The following is a 21,846-nucleotide window of genomic DNA, read 5'->3' on the forward strand; positions in this document are numbered from 1 at the left end:
AATGTGTTCTGAAAGCTCTTGGCTCAAGTAAATAAATTCTGATGGTCCTTGTCAAACTGCATCCATAACAAAGTGTAGCTGTGGCTGCAAGATGTATGTTTACATCCCAATCAGTATTCACGCCCTTGGTGAGTGACTTTTGGAATAAGAAGTTTGCATTCAGACTCCTAAGTAAGGACCTAGACCCACAAAATCAGCAGCTAGAGTTTTCCTCTGCTTCTCCTTCCCTGACTCCACCCTGGCGCTTTCCCAAGCCAACCGTCCATGGCTCATCAAGGTGGGACACAGAACAAAACCTGATCATGAGTCGTCTGGAATCAACAGTGAATTAATACAACGACAACAACAAAAAAAAAACCACTATCAGTATACACACAAAGGAAAATCCAACCACACTGCATACATTTTGGTGTGCAGTTTATTTTTGTCTGGAATCAAGCCCATATGAAGGCAATTGCCAAAGTAGCCTTTATTGATTTTGAAAAACTGGCTGCTTCTGCCTTGCAAAATCCAAGCCAGTAATGCAGGAAACATCCCTATTTCCATATGCAGGAGAGGAGTGTCTAGGCAGTGCCTTCTAACTCATGAACACGGGAGGATCCACATCATTTCAAATACAAATGCTAACACATCAGCACCCACAGATCAGCCAGTCTGGCATCACTGGCATGCATGCATCATTGCAAAGTACCACCTACTTGGCGGCATCCGCTAGGTCTCACTATGCCTGCATCTTCTTATTCTAGAACGGAAGATAAACTAGGCATTTAAATGCGTCTAATATTGATGCTTTATTTTCATAAGTCATCAATAAGAGAATGATCTTAATACATTTATTCTCATGTGATTAATAAAACACTTTCAAAACATTCTGTACATTTCAAGCCACTCAGAACTGCATTACATTTCTATAAATGTGATTTGTTGGGATGAGGTGCCAAGATGTTTCTGTACAAAGATGTACAATATGTACAGTCACCGTAAGTGCAAGCTGTGCAAAGCAGAGTCTAGAACACTAACTCATGCCAAGGCTTAGAAAAACATCCAACACGTAAGACTAAAGCATTGTGGTTGTTTCCCCTGGGCAATGGTTACTTTATAAACAGATATTTGTATACGTCCTAGAGAAGGGGCCGCCTGACACCTCAGCTCAGTCAGCACCATGCAGCTGACTACTCACATGACACGGCTGCTCTCCTGCATGCCTCTGGAGTGTGCCACTCGGCACTCGGCCAAGTCTGACAGTTCTCACTGAGGTGCCGTGGCTGTAGCTGCTTTTGCCTGCACCGCAGCAACAGCAGGAGTTTTAAACTTGGGGAGGTAAAGGCCAAACTTGTTTTCGATGCCAGCGAAAGTGGCTGTGGCGAGTCTGTATCCACCGATGTGATCAGGATTGGCAGGGGGCAAGTCTGCGATGCGTGACTTAGGCGTGGGTTCTGAGCCCGAGGGTTTGCTGTCGAGGCAAGAAAAGGCAACAGTTAGCCTGCTCAACTCTGCTGAGGCTGGTTCACAACTGAACATTTTCCTCTTGACCCCGCATGCCACAAAGAATAACATCTATCTCAACTAGTTCCATGTTGTCTCTGCCACATTAGCTGTAACTTACACCTGCTCTAAAAGCTATACATAATTGATGTGGGACAGAAATGGTCTGTTTTAATGCTGAAACACCTACATCAATAGATTCACAGAAATAAGATCAGAAGAAAATATACTCAGTTTTAGTAAATAGGACGATGAGATGACTTTGATATTTGACTGTTTTCCAAATGCTCTGAACTAAGCATACATTAAAGTGATTATATAATTGTTCACGCTTTCATATTTTCATAACATATATTTCACATGTTTTCACAAGTGTGCATTTTTCTTTTCAAAGCAGACTCCTGTAGATTACAACTAAAATTGTGTACAGAGAAGTAGATTCAGGTGTCACTTTTACAGAAGACTAAAAGCACAGAAATGCCTGAACCCTAACATCTTCACAATGGAACTGTAAGATGAATGTTGTCACTTTCTGTGCACGTGCCTTCCCTACACAGAAATCTAATTCCCCACTTGGCCTTGGAGCAGCAGATTACAAAGCTGTTATGAAATAAGGGTTCTCAAATAGCATTTAAGTTTTCTACTTTAGCTAATAGTTACTTGCTTTGGGTACAAATTCTCCTCCCAGCAAAGTCAACAAGGAATTCTTCTTTTCCCACTACTGACATTTGCAGCACTCAGTGAGCTGCAGGCAGCACAATGGTCAACCCTCCAGTGATCACACCCAGAGACACAACCTGCACAAGACGCTTTTTTTTTTTTGCAATAAATTATCTCTAAAAACAACTTTACCTAGCTGATAATAAATTATGGGGGACAAAAGAAATAAAGGACTTGGCCCTTTCAAAAACCATTCACAAAAGTGTTACCAGCACACATTTATACTACTTCTGGTGAAAAGGCCACATAATCTAATCCACATGATGAACACAGAACTCCATAAAGCTCAGGATTTACTTTCACGAAAAAAGACAATTGTTGAGGAAACATTTCCATTTATCATCTCCTCAGGCTTTTCCCAAATGGTTAATATACTGTGCATGCTTCTGCTTGTCAAGATCTCGTTCTGCTGACCCTGCAGCTTGTTAAGGCTGACATCTTAAATGCACTGGTCTTGAAGGGCTCTGTCTTCCTGGCTTTCTAAGAATTTGAAAGGTGTCTTTGTAGAGCAAACATTTTCATGTTCTTGGTGATTGAGCAGCCATACTTACAGGCCTCCAAAATCAATGTAGAACCACCGCTGGAGAAGTTCATAGGTGACGAGGGTAACACCAAACTGGGGAGAGGACCGAAACACCCGGGCTGCAAAACGGGAGGGCACAGTGCAGACTGAGAACCAGGAATGACGAGGCAAAGACACACAGCAGTAAGCATGCAGAGGGACAGGCTCGCCAGCCAGCCGCTCCTTGGGGCCTGCACCTACCTGCAGTGCCTTTCCAAAAGGCTGAGGGTCCTTCCTCCCGAAGAATCTTCCTGAAACAATCAATGACCCCACTATAGGTGGTCTGGCCAGCCCGGGCAGCCACCTGCAGCCTTGTCTTGATGACATCAGCGGGGGTCACTAGGGAAGCAGCAGGCACGCCTATGGTGGAGTCGGGGGAGAAGCCACATTTAATATATCCAAAAAACGTCTCAAGGACAGAGAACCAGCTAACACTGGACAAACAATAACATCTACAAGTTCAACCACCTAGGGAAAGCTCAGAGCTGCCTCAATACATGTCAGGACACCAAGAGAAACAGAATATAAAGGTCTGTGAGCTGCTTCAGTATGGTGAGGACCAAATTACTTTAATGTTTCTGAATTAAGAAAAATACCACATGACACGAAAGAACAGTGAGAGTGTGGAAAATATAGCCAGATTAGGTACAATTCCCAAGTGTTCCCTTTTGGTTTCATTTTACCCTTTTTTTACTTTCTTAAATAAGATTCAAGTCTTTTCATGCATAGTAAGTAAGAGAATGATGCTAACTTAACAAGCTGCTGAATGGCAGCTGACCCCAAACTGGTGCGTTGTGCCCATTCCTGTCAGCTCTTCTGTGTGAGGTGTCAACACTCACCACCACTCACCTGTTGGCAGGGCTAAGTTGAGAGTTGGCTGTGACTGGTTTCAGACATGCTTACGTGACAGAAGTCATTACAACTGACGCGAGAGGAGGCCGGGTGAACCGTTAGGGAACAATCGGCCCTCCCATCCTCCCCAGAGCCACAGCTCCCTGGGCCGGGTGCAGAATGATCAACAGCGGGCCAAGCAAGATGGATTTCACAACCACATCTTTTTACTTATAAAACAGGGAACAAAGCAGCTCCCCAACCTTCCCCAGAGGGAGGAAATTCAATTTGGCCTGAACATCACTACATCATCCCTAGGCAGATGGAGCTGGCGGCTTCGCAGGGAGCTCTGTTAGAGTGTGATGCAAATGCCGCACCCTATTCAGATGAAACTCGGTAAATTGCCTGCCTGGGTAGGTGGGATGCTGAACACTCTCAGTGCCTGCTGGCAAAGCTTTACTGGTAAAAATTAGGGACATTCATCTCTCATTCTGAAAACTGACATCAAATGTCTGTGGGTGAGAAGTTGGTGGCAACGTGGGAAATGTTTACTTGGTTCCGACACCCACTGGCAAATGGCTGCCCACAGCTAGACCATCTTCCCGGCTGGCCTTTGCTGCTGACCAAAAAGTGCAGGGAACGGCTTGGAGGGAAAATGTTGGCTCCCATTTAAAACCAGGAGGCTAGTCAGTACCTAAAAAGGGGGTGGGCAGACACTCAGGCCAAGACAGAGCAGCTCACTCTCCTGGCTTCTGAATGTACATCTGACTGAAATTACAAACGCCAACAGACAAGGTATGCTGAACCCCAAATGGGCTCAAAGCTCCCTGCAGGAGTTTTTAAACCATCGCAACTCATTGCCTGTCATCATAAGCTCATCCCAACACTCTCAGAACCAAGGTCTCTCAGCACACCCCAAGCATGGCACACTCCAAGGCATGCCTGGGCGGGCTGGCTGTTTGACCAGGGCTACCCGAAGAGATGCCACCGAACACTGACAGCCATACTGAGCTCAAAGACAGCTCCTTGCTGGCCACAGGGAGAGCAAACACGTCCTCTCCTTCCTTGGCCATTTCTGAATGCAGTGTTGGCACAGCCAAAGACACTGGCTCTCCCCTGCTATTCCAAGTAAGCTCTTTCCTACCTCAGGAGTAAGGCTGTGCCTGAGAGGAGAGGGAAGCATCTTAGGACATTGAGGGTGTGTTTAGGCCCTCTCTGACTAGGAATCCCCTCTGTGTCTAATTTAGTATCTCAGACTGAAGTTTTCATTCATTCCCCGGTCATTGAGTTCTAGTTATGACTAGGTTGGCCACTATGTCACAGACAGAATGACACTCCTGTCCTAGAATCCTGCAGTAGAATAGAGCACAGAACTCAAATGTGAACAAGCCACAAATAAAGTCAAAGCATTAAGAGTCAGGAAAGATGAGAATCAATTCAGGGTGGTTTGCTAAGGGTACTACTTCTAGGTCTAACGAAGGTGATGGCAGGAAGAATGGGAACAGCTTTGTGAAGCAAACTCAATTTTGAGTGAAATCATGTAGATTCCAACATACAAAGACAGTAAAGGCACGCTAGACCTATGCATAGCATGAGGTATAACCAAACAACTGATTTGATGAGGAACTTTTTCACCTTAATGCTTAGCTTGGCTGCACCCAAGGTTTCAGGGCACAGGAGGCTAAGAAACGCATTAATGATGAAAGCCCAATTTAGATGGGCATATCTAATTTGGCTCAGAGTTGCTAAGCTGCATTAAGCTGTTTATCCACATTATGCAAATGTAATTAACGCTCATCAGAATTATAGCACATCCCACAAAGGAGAAAAAAAATGATCATATTTAAACTACGTCAGAATCAAACAATAACCCTTCCAGAAATAGAGGGAAAAGTACACGGACATTCTGCATCTCTTCCAAAGGAGGAGAAAAAGGATTCTTACGGTTACAAATAATGCTGTAGTTACCTGCCATAGCTCCAGCTGCAAGCAGATTCAAGCCTCCCACACGTCCATTTTCATCAGCCAGAAGTAGTTTGCAATGAGCATAAACAGGGAAATAGATTGCAGAAAAGGGAATGTCTCGGAGGAAACACGCTTTGGCACCCTGTCACACAGAGAGGAAATCGTTTAAAACAGTGGGTAAGCAGGTGTGAACGCCCTGATGGGACCCAGAGGGCTCTCCGTGACAAAGCTGAGGTGGCCCGCAAGCAGCACTAAAAGGAATGTGGGCAGGAAATGGCAAGGACACAGGCCTCAAACACGCAAGGCTCACAGCTGGGGAAAGTCCTGAGCTTGGTAACTCAGAGTCGGCCAGAATCTGACAAAGCAAGACTTCTCTGGTATTTCTTGCAGAGATTCAAAATTTGACATTTTGTTGTGGTAATACCACATCTCTCTTTTTAACAAACATTTAAGTGTGCAGCATAATATTAATTATCAGCAGAACAATGCTGTGTGGCAGAACTCCATAAGTTAATGCTACACGATGAAACTCACTATGCACAGCACTACACATAATTTAAGGATAATAGAAATCAGTTCACAAACCCCAAAGCTGACTGTTTTTCATAGCTCTGGCAGGGGGAGGGAGTAGGAGGTTAGACTTAGAATCCCCAAGTCAATAGCTGCATTTTGAAGCAACCAAGGAAGGCAGTGTACACAGCTACAAATAAGGATGGGCACTGTGTCACAGCAAGTTAAGTTGCTGCTTGACAGGCACACATCCCATATCTGAGAGCCTAGAATCAAACTCTGTCTCTTCTTTCAATCTAGCTTCTTGCTAATGTGCCTGGGCAGCAGCAAATGAACTCAAATAGCTGGTTCCTGCTACCAACATGGGAGACTCAATGGAGTTCCTGGCTCCTGACTTCAACTGCTTGTGGTAGGTACTTGGGGTATGAACCAGTGGATAAAAGATCTCTTCCTCTGTGTCACTCTGCCCTTCAGATACTTTTTTTTTTTAAAGCTAACAAATGACCAATTCAATCTACATCTGCTTATAGTCCCCACTGTGCCAGCATAGACGCTACTGACCGGTAAAGGCAGTTAACTATTATAGGGAAAGGGAAAAAGAAACCACAAATCTTTCCTCTGTTTTCCATAGCAGAGAATCAGAGATAGTCCAGACAAAATATCTTAGCAGGTGGTTTCTATGGGAGTAAAAAACACCCATGAACAGCTGGTCGCAGTAATTAAGATCACCCAAACACTTCCCTTGGCTGTGCCAGTAGTGCACCCTCGGCTGTGTCAGTAGCGCACGCTGTTCCACAGTGCAGGGATTTATCTAGCTAGGTAAATTCTGTACCTTGGCACTGGCTTCCCTAATGGCTCTGTTTGGAAAGGGCAAGCCTAAACACTTTCCAGCTTTCAATGGGAATTCAAATAGGAATTAGGAATAGGCTGAGAAGCAAAAGTATGCACAAAACTCTGAGATTATTTAAAGGTTTCCAGACAGTCCTGTAGCTACGTGAATCTAATGTAGACAAATTCTAATTCCTAATTTGCAGCTATAAAAGCAAATTTACACATTCTGTGTGATGGATCTATAAATAAATCAAATGCTGTGGAAACACAGTTGCCCACAGCAGCTAAATTTACCCAGTCTCTCTTATACCAGGCAAAGGAATGGAAAGAAATACTCTTCCTTGTTTAAGAAAAATAATAGCTTCTGCTCCATTACATCTGATCTGTAATGATGGGAGTAAGCATACCTGCAGGGAAGGGATCTGTTGACTGGCATTTTGCTAAACTACAGCACACTCTGGTGTGGTGGTGATGTTGTGGCTGTTTTAATGGAATTCATTACTGACAAATCCTACCACTTAACTTCTTAAAGACCTGAATCCTACCAAACTCCACTACTGTTTTACTGTGGTCAAATTACTAAGACAAAGAGAGGCTCCTATTGGGAAGATAACAATAGAAATAACTCAGACTCAAAACAAATGTAACAGTATGTTTGAAGTCCTAAGCCAGTTCAAAAGAGAACACCAAAGAAACTTTTCCCAAACCCCCATCAAATGAGAGGCTGTGAGCCTGAAGCCAGCAGGTGCACCTCCCTGCCGGCAGCTTCATAAAAGCCTGAAGATGGCCACAGCAGAGCAGGCTTGTGTATCCCAGGGCCTCCAACAGAAGAGTTCTGATTTGTTCTTTTTTGTTTGATTTTTCTACTCCACAGACTGCCCTGCTGGACAAGATTGTTTTTCAACCTGGGCACAGGGAGCGAAGCAGAGAGGCTGTTTCTGTATTCTTTCACATTTCTGTTGACTACATTACACCTTGCTATTGCCATGCTCATGGTATCTACGCACCTTATATAGACCAAAAAGTCCCAAGTCCCGGAGCACATTCAAGGCACTGACTCTGGGTCCTGTGGTGATCTCTCCGGCTACCTGCAGGCGAATCTTCACTATCTCCAGTGGGTTAGTGAAGATGACCTGGGAGCCTCCCGCCTGTAGGGAAAGGAGAAAAGAGGCAATTCTCACATCAGAGCTTGGCTGGCCACATAAATCAGGAAAAACAAAGACTCCCCAGTTTCTGTTCTCTTTACACCTCCCCTTTTTCATGGAATGAGCATGGCATGACTCAGTGGATGACTGAGCACGCTGGCTGCTGGTCTCCAATTCAGTCCTGGGTCACTCTACCTCAGCATTTTTTATTTGAAATGTCAAGACTGTTTCTCAGCAGGCCTTTCCAGGATCATCCTAGCCACACATTCAAAGCACCAACACTAACAACCCATGCAGAGCAGGGTTCTTCCCAGGGAAAGAGACGGTAGCAAATTGGTCATCTTTACACACTAGAGTTAAATTCAGATCCTCCCGTATTGCTTCACCCTTGTTATCAGCAAGCCTTCTCTTGGGCCCAGCCACTAGCTTGCCTGCCTTGGATTGCGGAGCCATTAACACAGCCTGGTCCCCACAGGGGTGCCGTAAGTCAGACTCCTCAGGTTTAGATCTAAAAGGTATTATCCTGCACAAAACTCAGAGATGGGCGCACGGCCACAATCATAAAATAAAAGGAAAGGATTTAGCAAGACAAATTTCAGTATCATTTCAAGACAAAACCAAGAAAACTGCATGGCAGTGCTGGGAAATGGACCACTAGCTACCGTGAGTACAGCACCCTCAGATCAAAGCAACTGTTTAGTAGTGAGTGACAGAGATTTAAATTTGGATAATGAGACTCCATTTGCATCTGAAATCTGTTAAGAGATTAGCAGAGGGAAAAAAAAGTATTCAACTATTACCAACTCCTTTCTTCAGTTTTTAAAAGAAAGAAAAAATATGTATGTGTCATGACTAGATCATAAACATTTGTTTCCTTTCATGGCATGAAAAAAATCTCATTTATACATCTTCCTGTTAAACTACAGCCATTTACATTAACTATAACCATATTCATATAATCCTTGCAATGCACTTCACACAAAGAATATAATATATATGCTTCATTAGAGCCCTGCAACTCCTCCATGTGTGTAGATTGACAACAAGCTGGATGCCAGGCAACCCATATGCAGCCTCCACGCTCAACTTCATTCACTCACATTCCTGCTCATTGATCTAAAATCAATGACCTTCCCAGACCCCTCCTCCCAAGGGGTAGTGGTGAGGCTCAGCCCGTTTTTTTCCTAACTTCCCTTGGGCTACAAACCCCCCAACTATTCCAGTTCCAGTCCTGACCCCTGACTTCTTTCAACATCCACACTTGCCAACCCTGACACTGGATTCCTTTCCTCTTCGCAGGCCCTTCATTGTTCTGGAGTCCCCAGGGTCCTAATCCCTTTTTTGTCCACCTAGCAGGGAGATGCAGCAATTTGCCTTCTCTCCCTCTTGGCTTCCTGTAACTCCCCAAGTCGACACAATCCAGACCACTGATACATAGGTCCCCCAACGACGTACTGACCCAATTTTACATGTTGATTTGCCTGTGTTTCTCTCTTTTAATCTATTGCACTGCAGGCAGAAGGAAGCATTTCAGTGTTTCAATCTAAGCAAACAATACTTTCAAAAGGATTGCTGGGTAAAAAATTATGTTAAAATGATAATCCAAGTAATTGCTCCTGGAGCTAAAGACCAAACCAATTCAAAAAAGTTTACTACTTTCCTGAAATCTCTTGTTTAAATAATGGTTTGAAGACTATCTTTGGGAAAATGTGCTTTATATTCTAAGCTAAGGCAGATTTTTAAAAAAGAACTGCAAATTTTGATTATAATCCTACAAATTCACTACTGCCAGCCAGTGGCAGCCCCTGGGTGCCAAGTGTTAAATGTGTACATTAGGTTTAAATAAATGCAAAGTTCTTTCATGTTTTTAATCACTAGTGAATTGCAACACCCTGTAGAGCAGGAATACTCCAATCTGCATCTCCTACCCCACTCCACAGTTCCATACTCCCCTGCTTTCTCTCACAGGCCATTGGGATCGCCAGCTTATTGTGATCTGCACTTTCTAAACATCTCAATTTTCTTACCTGAGTGTACAAGTAACCAGTTTTCTACTAAAAAGCTACAATTAAGGATAGGAAATAACTATATTTTACAACATCTACATACTAATTGTTATATGCTTTCGAGATTAGTTTGCCTAGCACACACTAAAACCCAACAATATATCGGACATAAACATAAAACTAAGCTACTATGCATTTATAAGCATATGTAATTTGACAGGTGAACAAGTTTATGATGAAACTGACTACAGCAAGGCATACATGTGTGAGTTTAATAACTACATAATCTATCCTGTTGAAGAGGGAAACTTCTAATGACTGCAAAATTTGTATATGCTTTAAAAATTGGCATGGTTTTTAAAAAAGATTTATTTTATTTTCATTGGAAAGTCAGACATACAGAGAGGAAGATCTTCCATCCATTAATTCACTCCCCAAGCGATCACAACGGCTGAAGCTGTTCCAATCTGAAGCCAGTAGCCTAAAGCCTCTTCTGGGTCTCCCACACAGGTGCAGGGGCCCAAGGTTTTGTGCCATCCTCAACTGCTTTCCCAAGCCACAGGCAGGGAGCTGGATGGAAAGCAGGCCGCTGGGATTAGAACCAGTGCCCATATGGGATCTCAGCACATGTGAGGCAAAGACCTTAGCCACTAGGCTACCATGCCCGGCCCAGCATGCTTTTTAAAAAAAAAAAAAAAAAAAAAAAAACCTTGTGATAGACCTAGGAACAGGTAGGCAAATAATATGCTAAAACACTGAACAAAATTACAAAAGATAAAGATTGTTATATGATTTATCTCAAACTCTGAGTGTTTATAACACAGAGAAACACACATGACAAGCAAGCACTGCCTTTTGTCAAAGCCTGAGGTTAATCACTATCCATCTATACACATGATGCTCGTGTCACTGGGAGGAGTACGATCCTAAATTAGTACATCTACACTTGTAAGAAATCTAACAATCTAGAAACAAGGATTATGATGTTATCATACCCTTTAATCGAGTGTCTCCCTTCTGAAAAACAAATACAGGGAAATATACATTATATCATCAAATGAACAACAGCTTTGTAAAAAGTAGTTCTGCTCACAACAAGCACAGAATATGTAAAATATAATAAGGTCACATTTCAATGAAAAATTATAATATTGTTTACTATTTTAACAGAACAAAATTATACAAACAAAATTTAAATGCACAATAAGAAAACAGCTGGACCTAGTGCCATAACCTAGTGGCTAATGTCCTTGCCTTGCATGCACCAGGACCCCATATGGGTTATGTTCATATCCTGGCTGCCCAACTTCCCTTTCAGCTCCCTGCTTGTGACCTGGGAAAGCAGTTGAGGACAGCCCAAGGCCTTGAGACCCTGCGCCCACATGGGAGGCCAGGAAGAAGCTCCTGGCTCCTGGCTCCTGGCTTTGGATCAGTTCAATTCTGGCTGTTGAGATCACTTGGGGAGTGAATGAGCAGACAGAAAATCTTCTATATCTTTCTCTGTAAATCTGACTTTCCAATGATTTAAATAAAAAATAGCTGACTACCTACACATATGAGAGCATTCTAAAGAATGCATGGAAAAATAGAGTTAAAAGATATCTTTTTCAGTGTCTTGCGTCACTGGCAACCCATATAGTTGCTAGTTTGAGTCCCAGCTGTTCCACTTCTGATCCAGCTCCCTGCTAATGCCCTAGGAAAGGAGCAGAGGTCCCAATACCCACATTGGTAGCCGAGAAGAGGATCCTAGCTTTGGGCTGGCCCAGCTCCAGCTATGGTGGTCATGTGTGGAGTGAAAACAACAGATGGAAAACAGAAGCTTCCCTTACCCCCATTAACACTGCCACTCAAATGAAAAAAATAAATCCTTAAAAAAAGAAAAAAGGTCTATTTTGGTTCCAAAAACTTGTGAAATCTATGTGTAGGTTTTCATAACACATACTTTTCATGAATTTTTGGAATACCTCACATATATATAAACATTTTTAAAACTAACCCAATACAGGTACACTCTAAAAAATAAATCCTGAAACCACAATGATGCACAGCTACATACATCTAAGCAAACACTGCTTAATTTGCCATCTGTTACCTCTGGTGCTGATCCTTACAGATAACATGCTGTTCCAGACCACACCAGTGGTAAATATTTCATTTATCAAACTAATTGCCAGTATTATTTTCTAACCCATCTCACTGATGAATTTCTCTTATCAAATATGTTACTTTTTTTTCTTAAAGAGACACAAGTACAAGATTTAACACAGTCTTAGATATTTTTATTTTTCAGTATTAAGCAATCATTTCTTGGTTCTAGACTTAAAAAGAAACATAAAAGGGAACAGATGTCATGTTGAATGAAGATTACCCATTCACAACAGAAATGTAAAGAATACAAAAATTCTGATTTAATCTTATATCACTTAATTCATGATTAATGAGAAAATAAACCAACTAAAGCAAATGTCAGCAGGGAAAGCATGTGCTATGAGATGTCACCTTAAACTCCAAATGTCAGAGGTTGAGCAGTGGTGACAAAACGAGGCCTGTTCAACTCTCTGCCTCACCATGCCACACCAAGGCAGAGCCCATGAAGACTTGGGACTCCCTATTCTCAGTCCACTGATTCTCTCTTCTTTTGATCTGTTGTTTCTCATAGTTTGGAACTATTTCTCTCCAAACACAAAATGCCCAATCTGAGCATCTCATTAGAAAGTCTTCCCTTACAGAATCGGATGAAAATCTTAACATCAATTTAAGGTTCACAGCATTTTTAGCAGATATGCAAAGTATGTGTGTTTGAAATAAAGAAATAAACTAAGCTGTAGAATTACTTGTCACTGGAATTGCCAGCACAGGAGTCGAAATAAACGCATTGCATTACTTTCACAAAGCGGAGAGAAATGTAGTAGTTCTTTCTAAACAATCTAGGACAAAGAGAGCTTATAAGTAACAAACTGCACTGTCCTCAGTGCTGAGTGAGGATATATGCTGAGGTGTTATGACATGATATATACTCCTACAATAAGGTGAGAGATGCTATCACTTCATGTCAACACTCTCAAAATTCAGGTACTGGAAACTCGCACCCAATTCCAACAGCAGTAAAAGGTGGTATGGGGAGGTGATTCAATCATAAGGATTCTAAACAAGACTGAAGGGAGCTGCCTTGTTCACATGAGACATAGCAACCAGGTACCATGTTGGAAGTAAAGAAATAGTCCTTACAAGATAGGAGTCTGCTAGCACCTTCATCTTGAACTCCCAACCTCCAGATTCATGAGGAAGAAATTTTCACTATTTACAAACTGCCCACTTTTTTTTATTACAGCACCCAGAACACAGGAGGATAGGACAATTTAAAAACCCACACTTTTGGGTTTCGACGGAAGATCTTCCTCTCTGTCTCTCCTCTCTGTATATCTGCCTTTCCAATAAAAAAATAATAAAAATAAATCTTAAAAAAAAAAACCCCACACTTTTGATATAAAAATAGAGACTTTTAACTTGTTTGCATGTATGTGTTTGAAGCAACAGCCTGAAAACAAGTCTGACTTGCTAAAGAAGATATAGATATGGGGTCTTAAGCCGACCAGCTCCAGATGACAGGGAGAGTGTGTGAGGAAGGGTGTGTGTGTGTGTGCGTGTTCCCACGTACGTAAGTTGATAGCAAAACTCGGGGGACAGCAGAAGGAATCTGGGTTTGGAAGACTGATGAAATGGAGGTCATTAACTTTGAATTCATCATAAACATTTCCATTCCTTGGTTTCTAAATCACCTTGTGGACTTCACAGAGCTGTGTGTTGACTGATGTGAGAATACAGGTTGCAAGCTAGACGCAAAGGAAGGGCATGAGGACATGAGGGGATGACGTTCGCCCTTTGCTGAGGAATAAAGAAATTTTCAGTTTTACAACTTTCATCTTCTCAGAAGTGGTAATTCTCTGAAAGTAACATGGTCAGTTCAAGTAAGCGGTGAGCCAGTCTCTGGTTAGAACTTAACAATCAAAGCACAGGTGAGAGAGACCTTCAAGAAGGTAAACACATGTTAGCCCATTTTAGCTTAATCTTTCACCCTCAGTAATTTGGACAGACATGTAAATTGACTCCCACTTAAGTTTTTAGATGTGCCCAAGAAAATATGTTTACAAGTTTTTTTTCTTTTTAAAATGATCAGTAACAGGGACAGATGTTTAGCCTGGCAGTGAGGACAGCCATGTCCTCTGGCTGAGTGCTGGGGTTCAGTCTGCAGCTTCCCGATGATGCAGGCACCGAGAGGCGGCAGTGGTGGAATGGGTAACCAGGTTCCAGTCATTGCTGCAGGATACCTGGTTTGAGTTCCTAACTTCTTCAGTCCTAGCCCAGCTCCTGCCATGGTGGGCATCTGAGGAATGAACCAGTGCATGGGAATGCACTTTCACCCTCTTGGTTTCAGTCTCTCTCTGTGTGTATGTCTCCACTTCTTACATAATTTTTTTTTAATAAAAAAAACCATAAGCACCAATAAGAAAAGTAATAGGTAAGTTAGACTGAGGAAGATGGTTCATAACAAATATCTGACAAAGGGTTCTATCCATGTGGTATAGAGAACGCCTACAAATCATTATAAAATACGAATAACTTAAAAAAGACTTAAACAGAAACATCACAGAAATAGACATGAATAGTCAATAAACACACAAAAAGATACTTAAAAACTGGGAATCAGGGAAATGCAAATTAAAGGCACAATAGGCCACTATTTCACATTAACCAGATAATACAAAAAAAAAAAAAAAAAAAACCAGACTAAAACATGGAAGATGCAGAGCATCTTCTATCAGACTCTATGGAAGAGTCTGTCAAATGGACCAACCATGACTAGAACCTCGTTTCTTTTAAATTGAACATACATTTCCTCTGTTCTATTCTTGTTCACCCAAGAAAAATAGAAAGACCATGTTAACAAAAAGACTATGCAAAAATGCTGATAGCAACCTATAGACAAAAGGCAGAAACAGTTCAAACAGCCAGCAACAAAAGAATGGATAAACAAATTATGGCAAATAACATAAAAGAAATCAGCAACAGCACAATTAAAAAATAAGCCAAATAAAAAAAAAAGACACAAAACAAGTATAACTGTGTAAAAGTCTTATGCTAAGCTAAAGCCAGTCAGAAAAGAATTCATTTTGTATATTCCACTCGTATTAAATCTAAGAACAAATACAACTTGCAACAAAATCAGAAATGCAATTGCCTAGGGGAAGGGAGGAAAGGTTAACTGGAAAGGAGCAGGAATCAATTTTCTGGGGTGAAAGGATCCTTATCTTATCTTGGATGGTGATTACAATTGTCAATACTCACTGAACTGAATACCTAAAATCTGCTTTCTTTAATGTTAATTGTACCCAAAAAATACTCAGATATGCATATATACTCATCTAGTTTTGAAAGCAGGGAAGAAAGTAAAAAGGAAGAAAGTGAAAGCCACTACAAAATTAAAGGGGCTAGATTCATTTTGATACAGGGAGAGGGCCTTGACTTGTTCTCTTAAAATATAAGGAGTTGGCCTTAAAATTTTTAAATTTGGGGTATGGCATTGTGGTACAGTGGTAAAGCTGCCACCTGCCATACCTTTGTGGGTGCCAGTTGGAGTCCCACTTACAATCGAGCTCCAGGCTAATTGGCCTGGGAAAGCAGCAGAAGACAGCTCCTGTACTCATATGGATACCCAGAAACTCTTGCATTCATACTACCATCTTCACATCCCAGGAAGATACAACTTCACAAAGACCAGGACAGTAACAATATGGACAGACAATAACAAAGGCTGGCAAGAATATGAAGAAAACAGAATCCTCACACACTGCTAAAAGGATATAAAAAGTAGTTATTTTAGAAAACAGTCTATGCTAATTAGTTACCAGTCTCACTCGTAGTTGTATACTCACAAAAATTGGAAACATGTTCATGTAAAACCTTATATACCAATATTATAACAGGACAAAAGCGAAAATGACCCCAAGGTTCATCAACTAATGACTGGATGAACAAATATAACCTAACAATATATTTAGCAACAAAAAGGAGTGAAGTATGAATACATACCACACCATGTATGGAAACCGAAAACTTGCTAAGTAAAAGTAGCCAAGCACAGATCACTTATCATGATTCCATTCATTCAAAGTATCCAGAATTGGTAAATCCAAAGAAATAGAAAGTATATTGTTAACAGTTGTTTACAGTTTGAGAGTGAGGAGGGAAGCCTGGGGAGTGACAGCTAAGGATACCAGGTATCTTTCTGTAGTGATGAAAGTGTTCTAAAATTGACCATGGGGCCCGGTGCGGTGGCGCAAGTGGTTAAAGGTCCTCGCCTTGCACGCCCAGGATCCCATATGCAGCCCCGCTTCCCATCCAGCTCCCTGCCTGTGGCCTGGGAAAGCAGTCGAGGACGGCCCAAAGCTTTGGAACCCTGCACCCGCGTGGGAGACCCGGAAGAGGCTCCTGGCTTTGGATCGGCATAGTATCGGCCCGTTGCGCTCACTTGGGGAGTGAATCATCGGACGGAAGATCTTCCTCTCTGTCTCTCCTCTCTGTATATCCGCCTTTCCAATAAAAAAAATAATAAAAATAAATCTTTAAAAAAAATAATAAAATTGACCATGGCGATGGATGTGTAACTCCACAAGTATTCTAAAAACCACTGAATTGTATACATTAGAAAAGGAAACTGCATGATACATAAACATTCTCAACAAAGCTACAATTTTTAAGCTCATCTGAATCATTCCAAGAGTTCCATGAATAAGGAAACAAATAAATAAAATGATGAATTCTAACATATACCAAATGTGGAAAAAAATGGATTTGGAGATAAAAGTAGCTTGAGTCTTAAAAAAAAAAAAACTGGCTAGCTCAACTGGCCTCCACCTCCAAGTACCACATCCCAAACAACTGTCGGTTCCCATCCCAACTGTTCCACTTCCCATCTGGCTCCCTGCTTTGTGGCCTGGGAAAGCAGTAAAGGATGGCCCAAAGCCTTGGGACCCTGCATCTTCATGGGAGACCTGGAAGAAGCTCCTGGCTTCAGATTGGTTCACCTCTGGCCATTGCAGCCATTTGGGGAGCGAACCAGCATATGGAAGATCCTTCTCCACCTACCTTTCTTTCTGCAAACCTGCCTTTTCATTGAAAATAAATGCATCTTTTTTTCTAATATAAAAAAGTAGCTAGAATCTCAACTTTGCCAATTACTACGTTCTAGATTTCACTGATATGTTTCTATCATTATCCTGTATCTCTATACCAAATGCATTATTCTGCATATCTCAACTATTACATATGTGTAAAAACAGTAAAGCAAAGCAAATAGAAAAAACATGTAATGGCTGAGAAGCAGGGCTTTTAACTTTTTGGTCACTTACTCATTGGTCACTTAGTCATTACACTGCATTTTCTCTAAAGAGCAATGTAGTCATTTTCTTTTCTTTCTTTTTTTTAAAAAGATTTATTTTATTTTTATTGGAAAGGCAGATATACAGAAAGGAGAGACAGAGAGGAAGATCCTCCATCCGATGATTCACTCCCCAAGTGAATGCAAAGGCCAGGTGCTATGCCGATCCGAAGCCAGGATCCAGGAACTTCCTCTGGGTAATCACTGCGCCACCACGCCGGGCCTACAATATAGTCATTTTCACAGCAATAGGATTTCCCTCCTATCCAAAGAGAACTCAGGGGCCAGGTTGTAGGTAATCCTTCTTCCTCATTAACCTGAAGGTCATTGCAATAGGTGTATCTTTAACATGGGGTTAATTTTCAAAGCGCAGCAGCACTCCCCCCCCCCCCCCCCCGCAGCTCTGTCCAGCACACTCACAGGGACTCTGCAGAGTATAACATCACCACTAGCAGGGATGGTGAGGAAGCCCAAGCCCTCTAGACAAACCAGGATGAGTGGCTGCCCATGACTTAAGCTCGCTACCCATGTGGGAGACTGGGATGTAGCTCCACGTTTCTAGCTTCAGCCTGGCCAAGGCTTGACCACTGTGGCCATTTTGGGAATGAACCAGAAAATGTACATGTCTCTGTATCTCCTCTCTCTCTGTAACAGCCTCTCAAATAACCTTTTAAAAAAATTCAACCAGACAATCCATATCAAAGCTCTGAATCATGACTTCCAGTATCAGCACCAACAATTTTCCACAGACATTTTCATCATTCACAGCCATAATGTGATTCTATACTTGGGAAAAATAAAGAAATTAGGTCATTGATTTTGGTTTAATTACTTAGGTCACACGTCAGAGAGAGATCAGTTTTATGACCACAAACCTCTGGATATGCTTATGGAAACAGGAATAATCTGCTGGTGGCACAGAAGCAGCAAGAGTTACAAGACTTTTGGCAAATGTGGCAGGAATTTTTGGCAAATGTAATGTGGTAACAAATGAGGTAGGAAGCTTTTTCTACGAACCGAAAATGAAAAACACTGTGGAAAAGAATATGATGTATCATGTTTCTCTCATTAGATAAACAATTTCAGCATTTAATTGGGAGAAAGCAGAACAAAAGCTATTTTTTGAGAACTACCTAAGCAAAGGTTTGCCCTTTCATAAAAACTCAACCAAAGAGGTCTCCTTCTGGAGAAGGCACAAAGACGTGCTTGCAGGCACATGTATGCAAATCTGCATTCTCACTCCAAGCCAAAGCACCTCTTCCACAAGAGGTGGATTTCAGAAAGGTGAGAACTCAGGTATGCGCCACGCTGACAAATCTCATCAAAAAGAATCTGGGGCAGCCTCTCTTACTGGCCTCTGGGGCATCTGGTCTAAATGGGAAGCTTTGAAGGTCATCGACCTCATTACCTCAGGTTCCATAAGCAACTGAGGAAGTTTTAGCCAAGACTGTCAGCCAGCTCAACTGGAAGTTATTCATGTTTTCAGGAGCAAAGTGGCCTAAATACAACTTACACAGATCACATGTTGCTAAGTGAAATAAATACCCACAAATAAAATTAGTTGAGGTGCAAATTTAATTTGAGAAATGGTCTAAATCTAAGGTCTTTTTACATTTCAAAGACAGAGAAATGTGTGCTCTAAGTAAATATAATCTGAAGCTATGGGCAAAGAATTTTTGCAAATAGCTGCAATACAATTATAGCGGTTGGTCAGACTCCCTGATCTCTAAAAAAAAGAAAATTACAATTATCCTGCAATGGCATATTAAGTCCTACACCTTAAACACAATGGCCCAATTAAACAGTCAGCTAGCTTACACTTAACTTCAAGGTCTCAATCAATATAAATGAATGGTAACTCTCCACTGTATTTTCTATGAAACTTTAGAATAAAAATTAGAACCTTTAAAAGTCTGAAATATAATATTTCAGGTATTTCAAGAATGAAAATACCACTTATTTTCTGTCTCAAAACCAATTAGATCACACAATAAAATTTGAGAATTATTCTACAAGATGGTAATGAAAAACTTCTCAGAATCCCTTGAGTTCAAGTGAAATGTCACATCCTATGTAATGTGAAAAAAGTTTAAGGGAAAACATAGTTGCCACAAGAAACATCCAAGATGAATACTGAATACTTACACAACCCCCAGCAAGGATTTCTGCTGGTAATGGAATGGAGCCATCTTTCCTGGTAAATTTGTCTCGCACAAAATCGTTAACCTAATTAGGAAGATAGTATCACTTAGAATTCTCAATCACTTCTACTGGCACATTGCTGCTTTTCCAAGTCAAGAAAGCATTTGTCACATGATAACATTAAAAATTATAAAATATTACATATAAATTTTTAATTATGTAAGTGCCTTCTAGTAGGGAACCCGTCCAGGAGAATTAATTTTAATTTTTGGCTTCATTGCAATATAAACAAATGATACAATTTCAGTGAGAAAGAAACTTACAGTCAATTTAATGGCCTTCTCTGGAGCAACCCCTATTAATTGTGGTATCAGGCCTAGACAAAGGAGAAACAACATTAGCAACACAGATGTCCTAACACAAGTAGACTAGCCCAATAAGGAGGTGCTTGCCCCATATTATTTACCCAGCAAACATTTTAGCATTTTCATTAAAATGGTAAAAAATGGAGTATGTTAAAATTTTTTCTCTGTGTGTGTGCATATATATGATTATTTACTAGTCAAATATAACATTATCTAATCTTGAGGCTACAGACCCTTTGCTTACACACACTACTGCCTTTGAAGCCTAGTGATCCAATACCTCTCCAAAAGGTACACAAGGAAGAGTGGAGACTTCGGGTCTTCTCTATTCTGGGAACAGAAGCAAATTCCCTCCGTGGCACTGTGGAGCTGATGCCATGCCTTCAGGAAAGTTCTGAAGTGCGTGCTTTTACACATATCTCTATCTTACCACAAATGACACTACCTTCATAAAAGCATAAAGTGACTTCATTATTATGGAGCTTTAACCCCCAAAACTTTCTCTTCAGAGAAACCCAGAACTCAGTATTCATTTATTTGAAATGAAACCAAAACTATAAAGAAAAATGGAGCTTTAACTATCATTTAATGACTATGTTCCATAAGTAAAAGCACATGTCTATTGTGTTTTTATTTACAAATATATGTCAAGCTTAAGACATGTAAAAACAATTCCCTCAAAGAAAGAAAATTATTATTCTTGGAAAGCTAAATTTCCCAGGCTGCCTGCAAACTAGAAACAAAACAATATATAAACAGTTCAACATCTGTAGATATTCACAGGGCTTGACTTTCTAAAAGCACACAGCTTACCTAAATTGTTAGCATACATTTTTTGCCTGCATTTTTAAAGATGCTAACAATAAACGGTATATATCCTTTAAATCGGCCAGCCAAAGGGCAGTTACATATGTGTCTGCACGCATGTTTATTGCTGATCTTAAACTTACTTTGAGGATGCTGCTGAGTGATTTTCTGTGAGTTGAGATCCAACAAATAATCATACATACAGGCTACTGTCAGTCAAACTAAATTATCAATGACAAACACAAATCCGCATACACCTTGCATGGGTAGCAGACTGATTTAAAAGAATATATCAGCAGATGGCAGTCTTAACTTTCTAACCCTCATGATTACCAGGCTCTATTACTTTTAATCTAACTCCCATACAGCCATGTCAGCATGTGTATTTGTTTTACAACTTGTCTCAATCAGGGTTCATGGAATTTTAATAAAGTACTGACTTGTGTCATTTTATCATTGTTGCCTGCAAAGAAATTTACCGGATCTGTCAACAATTTTGTCAACCATCTGACGGAATAATGGACGAGTTCTAAGCAATCTATGACAATCTCAATGATCACAGCGCTCACAAACAGGACTCCTACAATCTTTGTCCTAATCCAGAAGTCCCTCATTTGAAGGACTGATTTTACCAGCTCATATTATGAATAAAACCAACAATGTCTTCCCCCACTGCACTCATTTAATTAATATGACATTTCCCCCAAATGAAAGTTTCTATAAACAGCCCTCCACTGCAAAGGTGAAGTTATGCACTATAATTATAGATTCTAAATTCTAATAGTGGACACTCTTTACAATTTGAAAGCACACACAAAAAAAGAGGAGAAATCTTATCATTATTCAAAAAAGACTGGCAATGTCAAAGAAAAAATCCTTGATACTCTTCAACACGATCTCCCTATTAAGTACAAGCTACATATACAGGCCTAAATTGATTTAAAAATTAGCATTTACAGGCAGATCTGCATTCTGGAAATGCATACCTCTTCCCATGGAAAGAATTCAGAGAAGCCGGAGTTCTGAATATTTGAGGAAA

The 21,846-nt window shown here is 40.9% G+C and overlaps 1 protein-coding gene across 1 annotated transcript in view; it reads right to left on the reverse strand.

Annotated features, from left to right (window-relative positions):
* Positions 1-400: 400 nt before the first annotated feature.
* Positions 401-21,846, reverse strand: part of SLC25A12 (solute carrier family 25 member 12) — an 89,780-nt gene continuing 68,334 nt past the window's right edge. Inside the window, exons 12-18 of the mRNA XM_040971714.1 lie at positions 19,959-20,011; positions 19,639-19,719; positions 7,912-8,052; positions 5,567-5,705; positions 2,969-3,127; positions 2,757-2,847; positions 401-1,453 (exon numbers count right to left, since the gene is read on the reverse strand). Of these exons, the coding sequence (XP_040827648.1) occupies positions 1,249-1,453; positions 2,757-2,847; positions 2,969-3,127; positions 5,567-5,705; positions 7,912-8,052; positions 19,639-19,719; positions 19,959-20,011 (869 nt within the window). The 3' untranslated portion in view covers positions 401-1,248. The remainder of the gene's footprint in view (positions 1,454-2,756; positions 2,848-2,968; positions 3,128-5,566; positions 5,706-7,911; positions 8,053-19,638; positions 19,720-19,958; positions 20,012-21,846) is intronic.

The sequence above is a fragment of the Ochotona curzoniae genome, unplaced genomic scaffold (assembly GCF_017591425.1).
Source record: "Ochotona curzoniae isolate NIBS_2020 unplaced genomic scaffold, NIBS_Ocur_1.0 contig_2210, whole genome shotgun sequence".
Lineage (NCBI taxonomy): Eukaryota > Metazoa > Chordata > Mammalia > Lagomorpha > Ochotonidae > Ochotona > Ochotona curzoniae.